Genomic DNA, 19787 nt, shown 5'->3' with positions numbered 1-19787 from the left:
GCACCGTGCCCTCCTGTGCTCTTCTATCCGCCCTGGTGTCTGGCTGTGTGAAACCAGCAGCCAGGCGATTTGCCTCAACCTCCCACCCCGCCACAAATGTCTCCTCCTTACTCTCACAGATATTGTGGAGCGCACGGCAAGCAGTAATAACAGTGGAAATATTGGTTTCGCTGAGGTCTAACCGAGTTAGTAAACTGCGCCAGCATGCTTTTAAACATCCAAATGCACATTCTACCACCATTCTGCACTTGCTCAGCCTGTAGTTGAACAGCTCCTGACTACTGTCCAGGCTGCTTGTGTATGGCTTCATGAGCCATGGCATTAAGGGGTAGGCTGGGTCCCCAAGGATACATATAAGCATTTCAACGTCCCCAATGGTTATTTTCTGGTCTGGGAATAAAGTCCCTTCTTGCAGCTTTTGAAACAGACCAGAGTTCCTGAAGATGCGAGCGTCATATAATCCTCCCGGCCATCCCATGCTGATGTTGGTGAAATGTCCCTTGTGATCCACCGGTGCTTGCAGCACTATTGAAAAGTACCCCTTGCGGTTTATGTACTTGCCGGCTTGGTGCTCCGGTGCCAAGATAGGGATATGGGTTCCATCTATGGCCCCACTACAGTTAGGGAATCTCATTGCAGCAAAGCCATCCACTATGACCTGCACATTTCCCAGGGTCACTACCCTTGATATCAGCAGATCATTGATTGCATTGGCTACTTGCATCACAGCAGCCCCCACAGTAGATTTGCCCACTCCAAATTGATTCCCGACTGACCGGTAGCTGTCTGGCGTTGCAAGCTTCCACAGGGCTATTGCCACTCGCTTCTCAACTGTGAGGGCTGCTCTCATCTTGGTATTCTTGCGCCTCAGGAGTTCCATGAAAGTGCCCTTACGCATGCGAAAGTTTCGCAACCACTAGGAATCGTCCGAGACCTGCAACACTATGCAGTCCCACCAGTCTGTGCTTGTTTCCTGAGCCCAGAATCGGCGTTCCACCGCATGAACCTGCCCCATTAGCACCATGATGCCCACATTGCCAGGGCCCCTACTTTGATAGATGTCTGTGTCCATGTCCTCATCACTCACGTCACCGCGCTGATGTCGCCTACTCGCCCAGTATCGCTTTGCCAGGTTCTGGTGCTGCATATGCTGCTGGATAATGCGCGTGGTGTTTAATGTGCTCCTAATTGCCAAAGTGATCTGAGCGGGCTCCATGCTTGCCGTGGTATGGCGCCTGCACAGAAAAAAGGTCTGCCGTTGCCCTGACGGAGGGAGGGGCGACTGACAACATGGCTTACAGGGTTAGCTTACAGGGAATCATAGAATATCAGGGTTGGAAGGGACCTCAGGAGGTCATCTAGTCCAACCCCCTGCTCAAAGCAGGACCAATCCCCAATTTTTGCCCCAGTTCCCTAAATGGCCCCCTCAAGGATTGAACTCACAACCCTGGGTTTAGCAGGCCAATGCTCAAACCACTGAGCTATCCCTCCCCCCAAATTAAAGTCAAGAAAGGGGGTGGCTTTGTGAGAAACTGAATGGCCCCCTCAAGGATAGAACTCAAAACCTCAAGGATAGAACTCAAAACTGGGTTTAGCAGGCTGTTGATTTCACAGAGGGAAGGAGGAGAAAATGAATACAAAACAAATCTGGTCTATTTCTTGTTTTGAGCCACTTCATCTATCTTTATACATCTTGCTGGCAGCAGACTGTGCAGTACAACCGCTAGCCATCATCATCTCCTGGGTGCTCGGCAGAAGACGGTGTTAGGGGGCTTATTCCTTCACCCACTTACTTCCCTGGTCCTTCTCATATGAACAGAGAGCAACAATACCCGAAGTCCAAAGGTGCAAACAATTTGATGTTTATTGGGGTGAACTTCCAGCAAGCATGATTCCAGTTTCTTTCCTTAGTATCCTCCTTCCCAGCTCTGACACCACAGAGCCTTACAACTGTGTCCCTGTTCCCATTCCTACCCTTAGCCAAACATGATTCCAACTTCCTTACTCCCATTCCCTGTTCCCATTTCCCTCCTTTAGCAAAACATGATTCCAATTTTCTTACCCCCCTTCCCTGTTCCCATCTCCCTCCCCCACCCACCCTTCCACCCACACCCACTCACTTCCTCATTGACTACAGATTATATAGTAAAACTTGAGTTCTGCTTAGCTATACCTTAACGAATAATTTTCCTGAAATTTAACTAACCAATCCTAACATATTGTAACATGATTATGTAACCAATTATATCCCACCACCTTAATTAGTTTACACCCAGCAAAATTAATTATACAGCAGACAGGAACAATCACAGAACCAGACAGAGATTATACAGACAAACAATAGCAAAGTGGGAACTATAATGACAAGACAATACAGAAGTGAGTATTTCACATCCCAGCTATTGATAAGTGAGTTCTTGCCAGACAGGATGCTATCAAACTAAGTTTCCTTTTACATTTTCTAGGCACTTCCCTTTCTCTGGAGGTGATAGGAACTATCAGGACAGGATTGTATTCCTAACAGCCGAATAGCACCTTATTTCAGTGTGACTAGTTTGGAATGTGAGGATGTGACCGTTCGCTTCCTAGCTTATGGCTGCCTCTGTTGCTTAGCCAAAGGCCTTAGCCTAAGAATAGGGCCTCAGACTGTCACAGTAAGAGAAGGCCCTTACACCAGCAGACAGTGATTTTGATTCTTTCTTTTGTACCTCTATCACTAGCCAAGTGATAAGAATATACCTACATTCTTAGAGTATAGGCCTTTACAGATAGGCCTGAATATCTATATCCTAACAGACGGTGCAGTATGATGACTAGCCATCACCTTCTGCTGGCTGGAGGTTAAAAGACAACGCACTGCTGGTCGGACTAATAGCCACGAGACAGAACAAGGGAAATGACTTGGCTGAGTCACTCCCATGTTTGCCCAGGCGCCCGATTAAAAGAGCACCCAGGACTACATCGATGACGGCTACCAGTCATACTGCACTGTCTGCTGCCAAAAGGCAATTTGCTGCTGTGTAGCAATGCAGTACCACGTCTGCCAGCACCCAGGATATATACGGTGATGGTTAGCTGAGCGGGCTCCATGCTTACCGTGGTATGGCATCTGCACAGGTGACTCAAGAAAAAACGCACAAAACGATCGTCTGCCCTTGCTTTCACGGAGGGAGGCAGGGAACAGGGGCCTGACTATATGTACCCAGAACCACCCGCGACAATGTTTTAGCCCCATCAGGCACTGGGATTTCTACCCAGAATTCAAATGGGTGGCGGAGACTGCAGGAACTGTGGGCTAGCCACCCACAGTGCAATGCTCCGGAAGTCGTTTGCCTCGGTACTGTGGACACACTCCGCCGACTACATACACTTAGAGCACTTGTGTGGGGACACACACAATCAACTTTACAAACCGCTTTCTACAAAACCGACTTCTATAAATTTGACCTAATTTCGTAGTATAGACGTACTCTAACAAATGTATTACATCATAAGCTTTTGTGGGCTACAGCCCTCTTTATTGGTTGCATAGAATTGAACATAGAAGAAGAAGATATATGTATATATATACATACATACAGACAAGGTGCAAGTTGCCATACAAACTGTGAGAGGCTAATTAATTAAGATGAGCTATTTTTAGCAGGAGAAAAAAAAATTTTGTAGTGATAATCAAGACCACGGATTTAGACACTTGACAAGAAGGTGTGAGGATACTTAACGTGGGGAAATAGATTCAATATGTGTAATGACCCAGCCACTCCCAGTCTCCATTCAAACCCAAGTTAATGGTATCTAGTTTGCATATTAATTCAAGCTCAGCAGTTTCTCATTGGAGTCTGTTTTTGAAGCTTTTCTATTGCAAAATTGCCCCCCTTAAATCTGTTACTGAGCGGCCAGGCAGGTTGAAGTGTTCTCCCACCGGTTTTTGAAAGGCGTGATTCCTGATGTCAGGTTCCTGCCCAGTGATCTATGCTGGGCGGCCCTCGGCCCGCCCCGCCCATGGCCCATGGCCCGCCCCGCCCATGGCCCGCCCCGCCCATGGCCTTTGCTCCGCCCCCGCGCTGCCCGCAAGCTACGCTCTGCGCAGCCGCCCCCTTCTCTATGGTGCAGGCGGCGCTTCCGCTGGGAGCCGGATGTTGGCGGGTTTCTCCTGCGAGCGGGTTCTTGGTGCAGCTTAGGGCAGAGACGCTTCGGACCAGCTGTCGCCTGTTTCTGCGTGTCCCGTCCCCACTCCGCGCTAGGCCCCGGCCGCCCTCCTGTCCCGGGTCCTCCGCGGCGCTCACTTGGGACTCGGCCCTGGCCGTTGGTGACAGGTGAGTGCCGGGGCCTCGTCTCCCGGCCCGGTCCCAGACCCTCCGCCATTTTCGCGCCCGAGGAGGCTGCCCCCGGAGTCGGGACGGGTGAGGCGGCCGGTGGGGGAGGATCTTAGAGCAGTTCCTCCCTTCCCCTCCCCGCCGGGCCGGGTTCCTTTCCCCGGGACACCGTCCCTTCTCTCCCGGTGGGGTGGGGCCCTCGCCATTCCTCTGCGGCGGTGGAGGGTGGGGGGGCTGCTTCCTTTTCCCCCCTCGGGGGTCGGGGTGACGGTGGGGAGGGGTCTGAGCGGGCCCCGGCTGTGGGTGAGGGGCGGCGCGAGAGCGCGCCGTAGCGGGGGGGGGGGAATGTTGCTGGGGGGCACAGCTAGGGCGGCACAGGTGCTCTGAGCCGCGGGTGAGGGACGTTGCCAGGGTCCCCAAATGCTGCGACGAGAGGGCTTTCCCGCGTGCTGCCGATGGACCCTGGCCGTGCCCTGTCAGCTCCTCACTGTCCGCGACTATTTGATTTTACAATTGTTGCCCTGAGCCGCGGCAGAAATAACCTCCCCCTTTCCCCTTGCTCAGGGCTGAGCGCTGGTCACACTCCCAGTCCGCGAGGGGCGAGTTGCGTTGAAGAAGTTCCGTTATTATATTTTCCTCTGTGAGTTAAATGACCGTTAACAGACTCCACATACACAGATCGCGTCAAGTGCTGCCCCTGCTCAGTTAGCATACAGTACAGCAGTGGCATGAGGAGAAACTTTATGGAGCCAGGCAAATCATTGCTCTTTCACAAGTGACAAAGATCTTTTAACTGTGTTTATAAATTAAGCTTTGAAAGCTTCACAATGAATTTCCAGGAGTTATCAGCACGTTTACACTGTTAAGTGAAAGGAAAGGTGGGGTTTCATTTCCTTCCTAAAATTAGGAGATAGAAAGTCTTTATATAAAGACTAGAGTAAGTGTTGTGTCTCAGGAATTAATGCAGTTATTGTATCTCAGGAATTAATGCAGTTATTGTATCCCTAGTGTTGTGTTTGGAGCAAAAACTTTTACCTGTCTTAGCTTTGATAAATTGGAAATGCTATGAAATTCGAAAGTTGACACTTAATTGTAGTCATCATTTTAATACGTTCTTGTCAGTAACCCTGTTTCATGGAAGGTTTAGCTAATGAACTGGCATAGCTCCTTTGAATTTATTTCAACTCCACTGAGTAAACCTTTCAGGGAAACATAAATGTGTGGTGTTAAAAATATTCCTTCATCGCAGCAAAATCTCACTTCATTTATATATATCAAGTGGGTTTAGAAAAAATTAGTATCTTTTATGACGTTTGCATGATAGAAACTTGGTTTCATCAGTAACATACTTAGTTTTAGGCAGCTTCCAAACTGCACTCACTCTTCTGTTGTTTTGTGTGCTTTTCTACAGCTTGTTTAGGTAAATGCATCACACTAGGAACTCTTTTAATGAGAGGCTTGTGTACAAACTAGAACCAAATTAAATCACTTTTAATTCACAAATTTAAAGTTTTTTCAGTAAAAGTCTGTGTGAAGTCTTATTTCAAATAATGTCCTATTCCGTTCTAATTTAAATTTTTTTTAACCAATTTAAATTAAACTGAAATAGGAAACTCTTAATCTGAAATAATTATCCATATGTAGATTTGCACTAAAACTGTGAGTTAAAACTGATTAAGTTACTCTGGTTCCAGTTTGAGTATAGACCAGCCCTTTGTGTCTTAAACATTAAATGTAACTTTGTCCTTTATGTGGACGAGGACAGTTGTTTAAAAACATGTTAGCTGGTTGTAGTTAACCCTAGAGATTAGTGTTAAGCATGCCAGCTAATATGTTCTTAAAGATCACTTGTCCATGTCTATACGAGTTACAGGGGTGAAAGTAAAATGCAGCTCTTACCGGTATGGGGTTGTGCTGCCCTCTCCCCCCGGAAGGGGCGAGGGTGGTGGTGGGGGGTCAGCATTCCCCAGCCAGTCCATCTGTGCTCACTGGCCCACAGGAGCCCCAGGTCCTTTTAAATCGCAGCCCTGGGGCAGCTACTACTTCCCCCACTCCCACACTGTCGGCAGCAGGGGGGCAAAAGGGGCAGTGCTTTAACTTCGCTGCCCCTTTTGCGCCTCCCCATTGGCAGCCCTTATGGTAGGGATCTGGCAGGGCAGCCAGTGGCGGGGAGGGGGGGGCGCAAAAAGGGCAGCCATGTTAAAGTGCTGCCGCGGCAGCGTTTTAAGCAGAGTTCTTAAAGCGCTGCTATGGCAGCGCTTTAAAGTCAGAGATACGGGTGGTACTGGCGGCTACCTTTTACCCGTACGCCATACCGGCCTGTACCCCTTTACTTTCTCCCCGACTAGTTACTGAATTATTTATCGTGTTAAGTAAAACATTAGTGCTGTCTACTATAATATACTTTCCCAGTGGAGAAGTGATCTAATGCACTTCATTTTAAAACTTAGTTTGCTTAAATAGATTGTGTATACTGAAACTGTTTTCTTGAACATGAGATGAAGTGGTTGGTTTGGAACAGAATACTTTATTCACATGAAAAACAAGGAGTACTTGTGGCACCTTAGAGACTAACATTTATTTGGGCATAAGCTTTTGTGGGCTAAAACCCACTTCATCGGATGCATGCAGTGAAAAATACAGTAGGAAGATTATATATCTCACTCACACACACATACACACACACACACAGAGAACATGAAAAAATGGGTGTTGCTATACCAACTGCAACGAGACTAATCAATTAAGGTAGGCTATTATCAGCAGGAGGAAAAAAAGTTTGTAGTGATAATCAGGATGGGCCTTTTCAAACAGTTGACAAGAAGGTGTGAGTAACCGTAGTAACCTATCCTGAAGGATGATCCCTCACTCTCTCAGAGCTTGGGAGACAGGCCAGTCCTTGCTTACAGACAGCCCCCCAACCTGAAGCAAATACTCACCAGCAACCACCCAACAAAAACACTAACCCAGGAACCTATCCTTGCAACAAAGCCCGTTGCCAACTCTGTCCACATATCTATTCAAGGGACACCATCATAGGACCTCATCACATCAGCCACACCATAAGAGGCTCGTTCACCTGCACATCAACCAATGTGATATGCCATCATGTTCTAGCAATGCCCCTCTGCCATGTACATTGGCCAAACCAGACAATCTCTACGCGAAAGAATAAATGGACACAAACCAGATGTCAAGAATTATAACATTCAAAAACCGGTCGGAGAACACTTCAACCTCCCCAGTCACTCAACCACAGACCTAAAAGTGGTAGATCTTCAACAAAAAAACTTCAAAAACAGACTCCAACGAGAAACTGCAGAACTGGAATTAATTTGCAAACTGGACACCATTAAATTAGTCTCGAATAAAGACTGGGAGTGGATGGGTCATTACAAAAAGTAAAAACTATTTCCCTGTATTAATTTTCCCCCTCCTGTTACTCACACCTTCTCGTCAACTGTTTTAAATGGGCCATCCTGATTATCGCTACAAACGTTTTTTTCCTCCTGCTGATAATAGCCTACCTTAATTGATTAGTCTCGTTGCAGTTGGTATGTTTTCATGTTCTGTGTGTGTGTATATATATATATCTTCCTACTGTATTTTCCACTGCATGCATCCTATAAAGTGGGTTTTAGCCCATGAAAGCTTATGCCCAAATAAATGTTAGTCTCTAGTGTGCCACAAGTACTCCTTGTTTTTTTTGCTGATGCAGACTAAGACGGCTACCACTCTAAAACCTTTATTCACATGGTAATACTTGCATAACTTGCCAAAGTGTAAAAATGACAGAATCCTTGGATCATTGTAATAATACAGAAATAGTCTTTTCATCCTTTGTAAAGGAGGTAAGTGTCAGATGGGAAAACTGAGGCACAGAGAGGTATATTGACTTGTCCAAGGTCTCCCAGCAAGTCAATGGCAGAGTTGGGAGTAGAACCCTGGTGTTCTAAGTCCCACTCTAGTGCTCTATCCACTAGGCCACCTTATCAAGCATTTGTCAGGAGAGACTCACAGTATGCTAGGGGTTCTTCCAGTAACCACTGGTCATTGTTGTCTATTCCTGATTCATTGACAGATGCTACATAATGTGGTGTTGAGTCGACAATCTTTTTGTAATTTAAAGAGCAGTGCTCAGTTTGGATGTTCTCTGGGTTACGTTTGACCAGTTTTAGAGTTTCACTTAATGTTTGAAGTTGGGAGGATTGGACATTGCAGTGTTTGTGTGTGCCATTTGAATAGCGTTTGAGTTTTTGTTGTGTATAGTGGATAAGTTAGTGCACTTACAAATGCTTTGAGACAAGGTGGTGTACAAATGTTGGATTATTCTTGCTAGTACTTGAGTGATCTTACTGAGAAGTATTACCCTTAGAGAGTCCTTGTTATGTGTTTTTTGTTAACTGTTTTTTATTGGTTAAACAGTTATCCAATAGCTAAGTAAGGTACACACAAGAGGTTTATTGCTGTTAGGGATTAGTCTATTTTTAAAAATTAAATTTTAAGAGCATAATAGCAATTTAGCTACTGAGTGTTTTCAACACCCAGATACTGTTTATCCAGTACCTAACTGTAGTGGGGCGATGACTCACTGGTGCGGCGCCTCCTCCTGGCCAGTGTCTCACCTGCCACTGGACCCTGGTGCCCTTTTCCTCAGGGTTCTGCCCCAGCAGTATCCCCACACTCTGGGTCTCCCCTCCCAGGGGATCTCCCAACCCTCTAAACCCACCTTGCCTCAGTGGCTACTGCCAGTCATCATCTAACCCCTGCTCACTGTGGCAGACTGCAGTGTAATGGCTACTCATGGTTGGCAAGGGGTTAGGACCAGCTGCCTCTGCCTATTCCCAGGCTCCCCCTCTGCAGCCCCAGTACCTTTCTGGGCCTTTACCAAGGCCTGCAGGTTTACCAGGCTGGAGCTCCCCAGCTCCCGTTGCCCTTCCCCAGCAGTGCTCTGGCTCTAGGTACCTTGTTCCCAGGCAGCTAGCCCTTCCCACTACAGGGCTAGGGTGAGACTCTTTACAGTTCCCGGACCTCAGCCCTCTTATAGGGCCAGCTGTGGCCTGATTGGGGTGTGGCCCCAGCTATGGCTACTTCCCCCAATCAGCCTAGCTGTTCCCAGCCACAGCCCTCTCCAGGGCTGCTTTAACCCCTTCAGGGCCGGAGAGGGGTGACCACCCCGCTACACTAACACAGTGAGGTCCTGGCCCATGAATGAGATGCCTAAGTTCTACCCGATAAGAATAATAGTTCCTCAAATACTCATAGTCTTTGTGTTCACCTGGATTCCTCATTGCTTCTTGATGATCAGATAGCTGTAGCCATAAAAAAAAAAAAAGCCCTTTTCCATTTGATTTACAAGAAGACTGTACCCTACTGTTAGATTTGCATTGTGATGCATGAATTTGAGACATCCAGAATTGTTTGGAGGGAGGTAGTTTGTATCTTTCTAAGGAATTAAAATCTGTTGAAATAACATGGAGGCCACTTACATACCTTACCGTAATATCAGGCAGCGGTTCACTGAAGAAAAGTTGTTCCTTCAAAAGTCTTGCATAAAGTTATCAGGTCACTGTGAAAATATCATTAATATGAACTAGTGTGCTGTTGGATAGCCAGTGTTGTACCTAGAGAGATGAGCTTTATTTCTGTGTGTTAAATTGAAGCAATAAAGATGTGCTATGAATTTGTCTACTGGGTAGATTTAGAGACTTGTCCACCTTCAATATATCAAAATTTTACATTTTCTAGGTCTAGCTGTTGTCAGAGGCTAGACACTGCACTGTGAGACCATATTTTTTAAAAAAGTCTTCAACACTTCCGTATTACTATTCCAGGTGAAAAATAATCCCTTGAGAGAGAATAAATTCATACATTTAAAAGGATGGTGTCACTTTGCTTTACAGTGGGAGGCACTGAGTCGATATCATGTGAGGTAGAGCATTAGATGGAGTCTCAAGAGACCTGCTTTCAGTTCCTAGCGCAGTCATAGACTTGCTGTGTGTGACCTTGGGCAAATAATTTCATCTACCATTTGTGTCAGTTCTCCATCTATGAAATAGAGATAATAATTCCCTACCTTCCATATAATTATCTAGCACTTGGATACTATGAAGATGGGATCCACATAATTGTTGTTGGATAACAGATTTCAGATAGGCTAATGAAAGATGGAGCCCTGAGATGGATCTGGGGCAGTATTTACTGCCTCTTCAGAACATGGGAATGAGGGCTGGGCTTTTCACCAGTACATTGCTCTTGAACTTCACTAGTGGGTTCTCTTACTGTCTTTCACATTGGCCCTTGTCTAGTTGGCTGAGTCCTCTGGCTAGTAGCTGCCTAGTTAACTTTTCCAGCCATGGCATTTCAAGTCATGGCATTTAACAGAGTAATGTGTCAGCTGGCCAAATGGGAAGTTCAGTTACCATCCCTGGAGAGGTTCCTTTCTCCTTTCTGACCCTTCTAAAAGTAACAGAATACTGAAAAAATGTAGTAGTTTGATATAGCAAGTAAATATGTTGTCACAATAGCTACTGAGGGCTTACACTTTCACTGTCTGGTTTTTAAAGAAAACTGCAATGTTAGTTATGCCATAATTAAATGAATGTATTGTGTATGTAATGTTGAAATTGATAGTGCCTGTGTTGCAGTCTATAATTTTGTTTTCTAAATGATAATATGCTACAATGTATGTTGAAACTAAATTAGTCTTGTAATAAGCGTCAAGTAGATTAAATATTTGAACATCCTTACAATGATTATCCTTCGCTTTAGCATTGCTACTATGATATCTAATATGGTATAATGTTTAAATGTGTATTGATTTAGAAGAAACAACTATTCTTTTATCCTAAAAAGCCAGTTGGCCTGACTTTCAAATCTGCTGAACGCTTGGAACTCCCACTGAATTCATGAGGGAGTTGCGAGTTGTCAATGTACCCGAAAATAAAGTGTTCACAGAGTACCTCAAAATGGAACCGTTGTGTTTCCACTAATTTCTGGAGCTATATGGACACTGAGAACATAACTGCATAAGCTAGAAATTCAATTAAATTTTTTTGTTAATTTCAAAATCAGTCACATACAATGAAAGGCTTGCCAAAAAATAATTAATCACTCTTATTTTCAAACATGACCTGTGGGAAAACAATGACTTAAAAGTGTTTGAAATCAACCTGTTTAATCGGACTTCATTTTCGCGATTATCCTCCTGTTCAACAATAAGAAACTTTCAGATCTACTTCATTATGTACTGCACACTAAAATAGGTAGTTGTTGTTCTGAAACTTAATGTTTGATAGGGAGATATTCAAAAGTACGTAAGGGATTTAGGAGCAAAAGGTAATGGGACTACTACATTCCTTATTTGCTTTTGAAAATCTCCCTCTAAAGTATTCAATATCAATATAGATAGAATTTAACAAAATTGAGCAGGGAATGAGGAAAATGAACTTCGTTCTTAGGTAAAAGAGATCTTGCTGCAAACTCTTCATTCTCCCTGAGCACCTCCATGTTTTTTCCCAACTCTTCTTTTTTGTTTTTTTGAAAGAACAAAAAAGGAGCTGCAGTGCTTTAGTCATTCCATCGGCACTCTGACACTGCCTAAAACGGATTTCCTCTCTGGCTTGCAGCAACAAGCTTGCCCCTTGCATTCTTTCCTTGCATTACACAACTTGTTCAACTCCTGAACAACAGGGAAGAAACATGCAAGCAGAGGAGGTTGATTGTTGCAGTAAGTGCCTTTCTGAAAAGAATGGAAGTCTAATACTAGTTTGCACCTTAATTTGAATTAGTGACTGCTGCTTCATCATCATAGTCCAATAAAGCACAACAATAATTTGTTACACAAATCTATTCCAACTCTAACAAAATACTATAATTGAGTCAATATATGGTAACTTTTATCACAGAACGGTAGGTGATAGGGCTTTACTTTCTCACATTTTAAAATGTTTATTAGTTGTATCAAAAAAGGATAATTGAAATATATGAATAATATGGCATTGTAAGAATAGGTGATTATTCACAACTAGGCTATTCTCCAGAGTACATCATTTGTCCCTGCTTGTGCTGATTGGTAGCAAATGAGTTGGACACACATCTTTATTAAGTCAAGGCTTTGAGAAATCACTGTGGGACAAAATACTATCAGGGCATTTATTGTAACACTTGAGCTGTCCGAAGCTTCTTGGCAGAATGAGTATAGATACTCATTGTGCTGATTCTATTGTACATCTGTATCAGCATTCTAAAATGCAGCTAGAATGCTGTTTAACAATATTGCAGTATTAGATCCTGCTGCTGTACAGATTGTTTGTTTATTCCTGATCAGCTGTCCCCCTTTTACACTAAGAATTAGCTTTGAGAAGTTCTGTTTGGTTTGGAACCAGGGTTCAGGAGGCAAGTGGATCATTGACCCATGCTGGCTCTTCAACCAGGTAGCTCTATCAGCAGAGGAGAGATGGGTATGGCTCTTTTCAGAAACCATTGATACCACTTCCTGAATCAGCAGGAAGAAAAGCCAATATACTTGACTAATCAGACTAACTATATAACATGACAATTTTAAGTCTTTCTCCTTGTTTGGGTCAAATATGGTGCTTAGTATTGACGTGCGGTTATTTTTTTAAGTCTGGCATGTTTTAGTTGCTAAAGATGTGAAAGACTTCGGTTTATGTGCTGTTTACTAATCAATATTTAATATGGTTTTCATAGGATATGTAACATGACACTGATACTCTGGACAGGTAACTTTAACTGTTTGAAAGCATTATCTAATAAGGGGCATCCAGGTAACTGCCAGTAATGAGCACCTTTATTGTTTTATGCTGTAGGATCATATTGCCAAAGACATTTTTTGTAAAGCCTACATCATAGAAAATGTAGCTTATATTGTGATCACATGTTTACCTTTTTGACTAAAAAATCATTTTTACAATTTTGAAAATGTTTTCATATGGATATTTAAAGGGATATTGTCAACTTGACAGTTTGAATTAGCTAATTGTTTAAACAAATCTAAAACCAACATATACTATTTAAATTAAAAAAAAAATCTTTAATTATCGGGGGTTTTGTTGTTTTTTTGCTCCTTTACTAAAGGTTTTTATGGTGGGCACAAGAGCAACAACTCTGAATGTACTTAAGCTGGTCCCTTCTATTTCCCCTCCCTCCTTCCCTCCCTCTCTATGCACATGCTTGCCTGCTGCCTATTCAATGTCAGCTTTGCTGCTGCTGTACTAGTAAACACTTCCATGCAAGTGCTGGGGAAGAGTGTGCATGTGAACTGTCTCCAGAGTAGTGCATGAGTCTTGTGGTTGTGCTGATGCATGAGAAAGAGAGTGTGCAGCTGATCATCAGTAAAAGTGTTAGAATGCTATCATGTGGACAAAATAAGCTGAAATAATAGAGAAATGATGTTTTCCTCTAATCTTTCAGTTATTGTAATATTAGGTGTAACAGTAGGTACACATTTTTCAGAGAGAAATGATTTTTTTCTCCCAGTTGACTGTATCAAGTTATTAGTCTGTTTTTTTTCCAATGTAAAATGTATGGGTATGCAGTTGCCAGAACTAGTGGGGGAAAGAAGTCTAGAAAGGACTGTTGTAAAGTCTGTAAAGACCTACCAAAATGAAATACCTTTAATAAGCCAAGGCAGTGCACATTGAAGGGAGTAGTGTAACCTCAATGCAACTATCTAGACATCCTTGTTGATCAAGGACAATGACTCGAAGTGAAACATTTCAAACTGATGAAAATAAATTGTTGGGTCTATCTTAGAGTTGTTTGCTACATCAATCCTATTTTTATATGTAACTAAGTTTTCTTTTATGTGATAAATAAAAAAAACTTTGGGTGAAATGAGAAACATCCTACACAAAAGTACAGTTCTCTCCCTCGTCCTTGCATCCCAATGATTTTGTGAACCTGGTTGTGACTAGTTCCTTCTAATAAACCACAGATAAAAGAGAGTAAGGGGGCAATGCGAAGTACCCAGTGAGACTTAGTGGAAGCATTTTAGTGAAGCCAAGATACTGTTGTAGCCTGGGTTTTATTTTAGATTCATTGTGGGTTTGGTACTGGAAGTTTAGTGGGACTCCTAGAACAGATGATACATCAAGGGGCCCAAAACCTTTTAAAAATAATCTTGTATTTTAAGTAAAGAGAGAGAGAGAGAGAGTATGTGTGTGTGTGTGTGAGAGAGAGCGAGAGCAAGCATTCCAGCCTTAACTAACGGTTGGAGTCCATCAGATTTTTTTTAACTGCAGACTGTTTTTTTACACTGATTTTTATATATATAAATATAAATAAAAATCAAAGCAATTTGAAGGACATTGTCTACTTAGTCCATAATACTTTTCAGTAAGTTACTTTTGTCATTGGCTGAATATTTGATAATGCAGGATTTAAAAATGCTGAAAACCAAATGAGTTAACATGTAATCTTGTAAAGAGTGTGATGGTGCTCATTCCTAGCTTGCTCAAGCTTCAGTATTTTGGCAGATCTTAAACTGGAGATGGCCATGGATCTGATGTAATTTTTCTTCTGATTAACTTCTTTAGGAAACTTAGTTAATAACTCAACCTTAATAGCTGTGCCAACTCTGCTCTCCTTTTGCTCTGCAGACTACTGCAGCTATTCTTTGGGTTGTGATTACTTTTTCAGAAATCATTAAGGCTGGAGAATGTTGATAATGTAACATTGAGATAACGGGAAAAAATATTCAAAGTTTTAAATCAGTGAGAACTTAAGTTATTTGAATTGCTTTATAGTAAAACTGAGATTGCACAAAATTAAATGTTTTGAAACTGATACTGAAACCAGTTTTAAAACAACTGTTATAATTCCTGGATTTTTTTCAAAATTAAACTAAATTTTTGACAAAGTATATATTCCAATAGTTTATGCAATAAATAATTTGATTTTCTTAAATTGAGAAACACAGTGGGTCATGCATAGTAAATTTAGTTGAAGAGATACTGTCAGGTATATAACTTGGCTTTTGTTTAAACAGCCTTATGAAACTTAATATTTATAGAAATGTTTTGACTAATTAAAAATTAAATGAAATTGACTATAAACAAACGTGAAACTGACAAGGCTAGTCTCTCTCTACAAGCTGAGTGAATGTTGAAAAACTAGATTTCAAATTTTTCAACCTTACTTTAAATTACCATCATTAGAGGTAAAAAGCAAGCACACTTATGGAATTGTGTAGACGAACAAATGTGGTATTATATATTTTGCAACCTGACAGTGTCCCTCAATTATCAAGTCCCTGTACTTCCATTTTCCAGCTGGGTTTTAACTTTGCATGTGTTTCAGTGAAATACAATATGAATATTGGTTGTTTCCTGGAAGCATTTTGGAGCTATCTCTAGATTTTAATTTGGAAAGTGGTTAGTTATCACAAGATAGTGAAATTATTTTTTTCATTTTGTTGAGGGTTAGTAACCAATGAAAAAGTGCAGTGTAATGTGATTCCATTCTCTACTTCTGATTATTCAGATGCATATATTTAAACTCTTAAAAATTAGTTACTTAAATTACAGCTGTAATTTTAATAGAAATCAGTCCCTCCTGGAAGGGCTTAATGAAATCTAAAACAAAACTAGAATTCAATAGACCTAAATGTTTCCATTCCAAGAAATACTTCTTACCGTGGCCTGTTACTTAGAGCAAATTGTAATGCTTAATACTTGTCCTTAGTTTATCATAGGCGCCTCAGTGAAGTTATTTCCTTGAAGTAATGCCCACAGAAAGTGGAAGTTGTGCAACTGCTCGGCAAGCAAAGCAGAAGCGCAAATCGCACAGTCTTTCTATACGAAGAACCAACAGTTCTGAGCAAGAAAGGACGGGATTGCAAAGAGAGATGTTGGAAGGGCAGGTAAACGAACAGATTGATATTCAAGAACTAATTTCTTAAAACTCTTTACAAATAAATAATGGAACTGTCTTATTTCTTTGTGTACAGAAAAATAAATACAGACTTAAGTCATGAAGAATATCTAGTTAAACTGGAACTTTAAGTGGACAAATGTTAATGGGAAAACTTTACAAATTATGCTGTAATACCCTTCCATAAAATAAATGCCCCTAAGAACATAGCCTAGCCACATTTATTGGGTAGCTGGTTTTAACAATCAAGCCGTGTTAAAAACAGTCTGTACAAATCAGCTCAAGTATAAATGAGATCATTGTGCACGTCCTTTAGGGCAGAGAATGACAAATCCAAGAATCTTGTGTAACTTTCGTTTACCTGCCCAGAGCTCTGGTAACAGATACAAACTTGACTCCATTTTAACCTGAAGTGATTTTGAATGCTTTAGGAACTCTTCCAATACAAATGTAGAATTTGTAAGGAAATGGGGTGGGAAGAACATAATGCAATTAAGTTCCAAACGGCCATTAACTTCATATATTGGGCAATATGGACTTGGCAAAGAATATCAGATTTCTAACTGGATTGTCCAGGAGAGATGACTTTGAAATATTAAGAACAAAATATCAGAAAAAGAAGTCATGAACTTCTTTGTAGTCACAAATCTTCAAAGGAAAAATAGGTCTAACTGTGCAAGGCTCTCTGAAAAGTTACCCTTTCTGTGGAGACAAAGGTATATTGCTTCATTTTGCTAGACAGAAGCAAAAATCCTTGTAATCAAGCCCATAATGATACTCATTTAGAGTTGGTAACTAGCTTTTTCTAAGTTTTGGATTAGTTGGTAACTTACTTCTAAAGAAACCTTCACTGTGTTTAAAGTTAAACCTTACAGTTAGTCTGTATTTTTTCAGCTCATTATATAAAACATCCATTTTTGTCTCATATTTTCAGAAGTACTGAGTAGGTAATGTCCTTTCTGAGACTATCTTCTTACCTTCCTTCCTGACTTAAACAAGCAGTGGTAAGGGACAGCTGAGATACTGGCCGAGCAGAAAGGTTATTTTGGATTACTACAGACATTGGTCTAAAAGCAACCAGGACAACAAGGGCAAAGCTTGAGAGGTTAAGAGCTGCTGACATTTTGTATTTTTATATGGTAAATATTAAATTAAAGATGGGAAGTTTTGTTTAATATCAAAGAATACAGTTAGCAGGCTGTTAAGCTAAGGGTATACCTGCCCAACAATGTAAGCCTAGGGTTAGTGGGACTTGAGTTAGCTGACCTGTGTCAGGGAACCCTGGGCTTGAGTGTCTACATTACATTTTAACCCTAGGTTAAGGACCTTGACTAGGGCTCTTTCTTTAGTTGTAGGCTCCTGGTAAATTTGCTAAATTCTGCTGACAAGCACATTTGTATGAGACTGTCTAATGGCTGGTCTACATACAAACTTTTAATTAAATCTGTTTTATAAAACAGATTATTTCAGATCAAGTCTGTGTGTGGACACTTTTTTATTTCACAGTAAAAGTGATTCAAGTTATTTTTAGCTAACTTGCACTAAAGGTAACTAAATTGATTTAAATTCACATCTTTTGTTTCAGTATAAGTTTGTTTGTAGATCACACTTGATTAATTTGTCTCCCTTCTTTAACAGTTGTTCTTGTCCATCCGCAGTCCTGTCTTGTCATGGACTGTGCTGGGACATTAAATTCTGATGTTTTTTGTTTGTACAAAAAACGAAGTAGTTTTTGAGACTAGAGGTTGATTAAAGTTGGCACGTATATTGGGTCATCAAGTCAATCCCCTTGGTATCCCGATTAGATGAAATTTTATTATTTTATGAAAATATATGGTAATTTGTTCCATTGCTGAAATTTAGTCATCGTCCCACCCCCACCCCCACCCCCCCCTAGATTTTTCCGTTCTATAGTGATTTCTCCAGTATTACTTGCTCTGTCCTCAGTGACTGCTGACTCTAGGTACTTCACTTCCTGGTTGCGTACACTTCCCCACCAAGTGAAGTAAGCTGTTGTTGCCTCTTGGGGAGCCTTTTATCCTCAGCCTTTCATCTGAGTGCTTAGGCTTTCTCCGAAACAGCCTTTGAAGCAGCTGACAGTGCAGCCTGTTGGTAGTTCCCTTTTCCCTGCTAGTAGGTAGCATTATTTTATTGTCATCTTCACAACAGAAGCTGGGACTACACCTACTTGCTTTTGTTGCCTGGCTCTGTTTTCCTTTTACCTGATACAGTCTGCACAATCAAAAACAACGAGGAGTCCTTGTGGCACCTTAGAGGCTAACAAATTTATTTAGGCAAAAGTTTTCATGGGCTAAAACCCACTTCATCAGATGCATGGAGTGAAAATACAGTAGGCAGGTATAAATACGCAGCATGTGAAAAGATGGGAGTTGCCTTACTAACTGGTGGGGAGGGGTCTTTTCATGTGCTGTGTGTTTATACCTGCCTACTGTATTTTGCACTCCATGCATCTGATGAAGTGGGTTTTAGCTCACGAAAGCTTATGCTCAAATAATTTTGTTAGTCTCTAAGGTGCCACAAGGACACCTCGTCGTTTTTGCTAATACAGAGTAACATGGCTACCACTTTGAAACCAGACTGCACAGTGTGCTCTTTGTAGCTTCTTAAAATAGGAAATAGGGGCAGAGGTTTGAAATTTAAATGATTACAAATTTGGATTTTGCCTCTTCACTTTTCTTTTTATAAAATGTTTTGTGATGAATCCCGTTCTGAGGTTTGCAAATTGAAGCATGAGTCTGGAAGTTAGTTAATGTTTTCAATGTAATTGTGGCTACATTGCATGTATTGCATACTTTAACCTAAACTTATTCAGGTATGCACAGGATAACTCCTGTAGGTGAGTTCATGTTAGATTATTTTCAGTTTTCAGCCTTAATATTGCATTAACATAGGTTTATGTGGATTTAAGAGATGCTGTCACTTGGTGGTCTTTATCCTATTTATAACATGTCTTGCTAGTTCCCATTTTCCAGAGACGTCACCATTTGGAGTGTCTGATAAATGTATCTTAGGAGAAACTTAAGTTTACTTACCTTTTACTGGCTATTGGAACACCTGGTCAGGCAGATGATTGTGGTTTAAGGGCTCAGAGTTTTGAGCTATGGAAATTATTTCTCATATGCTTAAAGCACTCAGAGGTATTACTAAATTTGCTGCTTTATATCTTGTGAGTGTAATAATTCTCACTTTAGTGAAAACTACTCTAAAATAAAACCTACAACTGGCAAACTGAAAATATAACACACACAATTAATAGCTCACCTTCAGTTATTGTCTAATATCAACAACAGAAGAAAGGAAAGAGAAATGTCTCATCCGTATTGCAAGGATATTTTAACAGAGACATAAATACACAATTTTGCCCCAAATAGGCAATTCATTGAGTCTAGGTAACTCATAGTGATTTGCATAATCACTGTGTATAGCTGTTTTTCGCTCTGTTCTGGCTATTTATAATCCTCCTTCTCTAGTACACTTTTGTATTTAGCAATTCTAAGTAGTTTGTCTTCAACAGACAGTTGTTTCAGCTTCAGTCTATCTAAAGAGATTCCAGCA

General features: G+C 41.5%; 1 protein-coding gene across 2 annotated transcripts in view; it reads left to right on the top strand.

Annotated features, from left to right (window-relative positions):
* Positions 1 to 4149: 4149 nt before the first annotated feature.
* The window catches only part of WDR37 (WD repeat domain 37), a 68265-nt gene continuing 52627 nt past the window's right edge, over positions 4150 to 19787 (top strand). Inside the window, exons 1-3 of one of the 2 annotated variants that reach the window (XM_077808332.1) lie at positions 4150 to 4316; positions 13029 to 13060; positions 16023 to 16200. In XM_077808332.1, coding sequence (XP_077664458.1) covers positions 16063 to 16200 — 138 coding nt within the window. In that variant the 5' untranslated portion in view covers positions 4150 to 4316; positions 13029 to 13060; positions 16023 to 16062. The remainder of the gene's footprint in view (positions 4317 to 13028; positions 13061 to 16022; positions 16201 to 19787) is intronic. The other variant, XM_077808331.1, reaches the window with a different exon arrangement.

Source organism: Eretmochelys imbricata, chromosome 2 (genome assembly GCF_965152235.1).
Source record: "Eretmochelys imbricata isolate rEreImb1 chromosome 2, rEreImb1.hap1, whole genome shotgun sequence".
NCBI lineage: Eukaryota > Metazoa > Chordata > Testudines > Cheloniidae > Eretmochelys > Eretmochelys imbricata.
The sequence above is the reverse complement of the archived record's forward strand: the minus strand, read 5'-3'. Positions and strand labels throughout refer to the sequence as shown.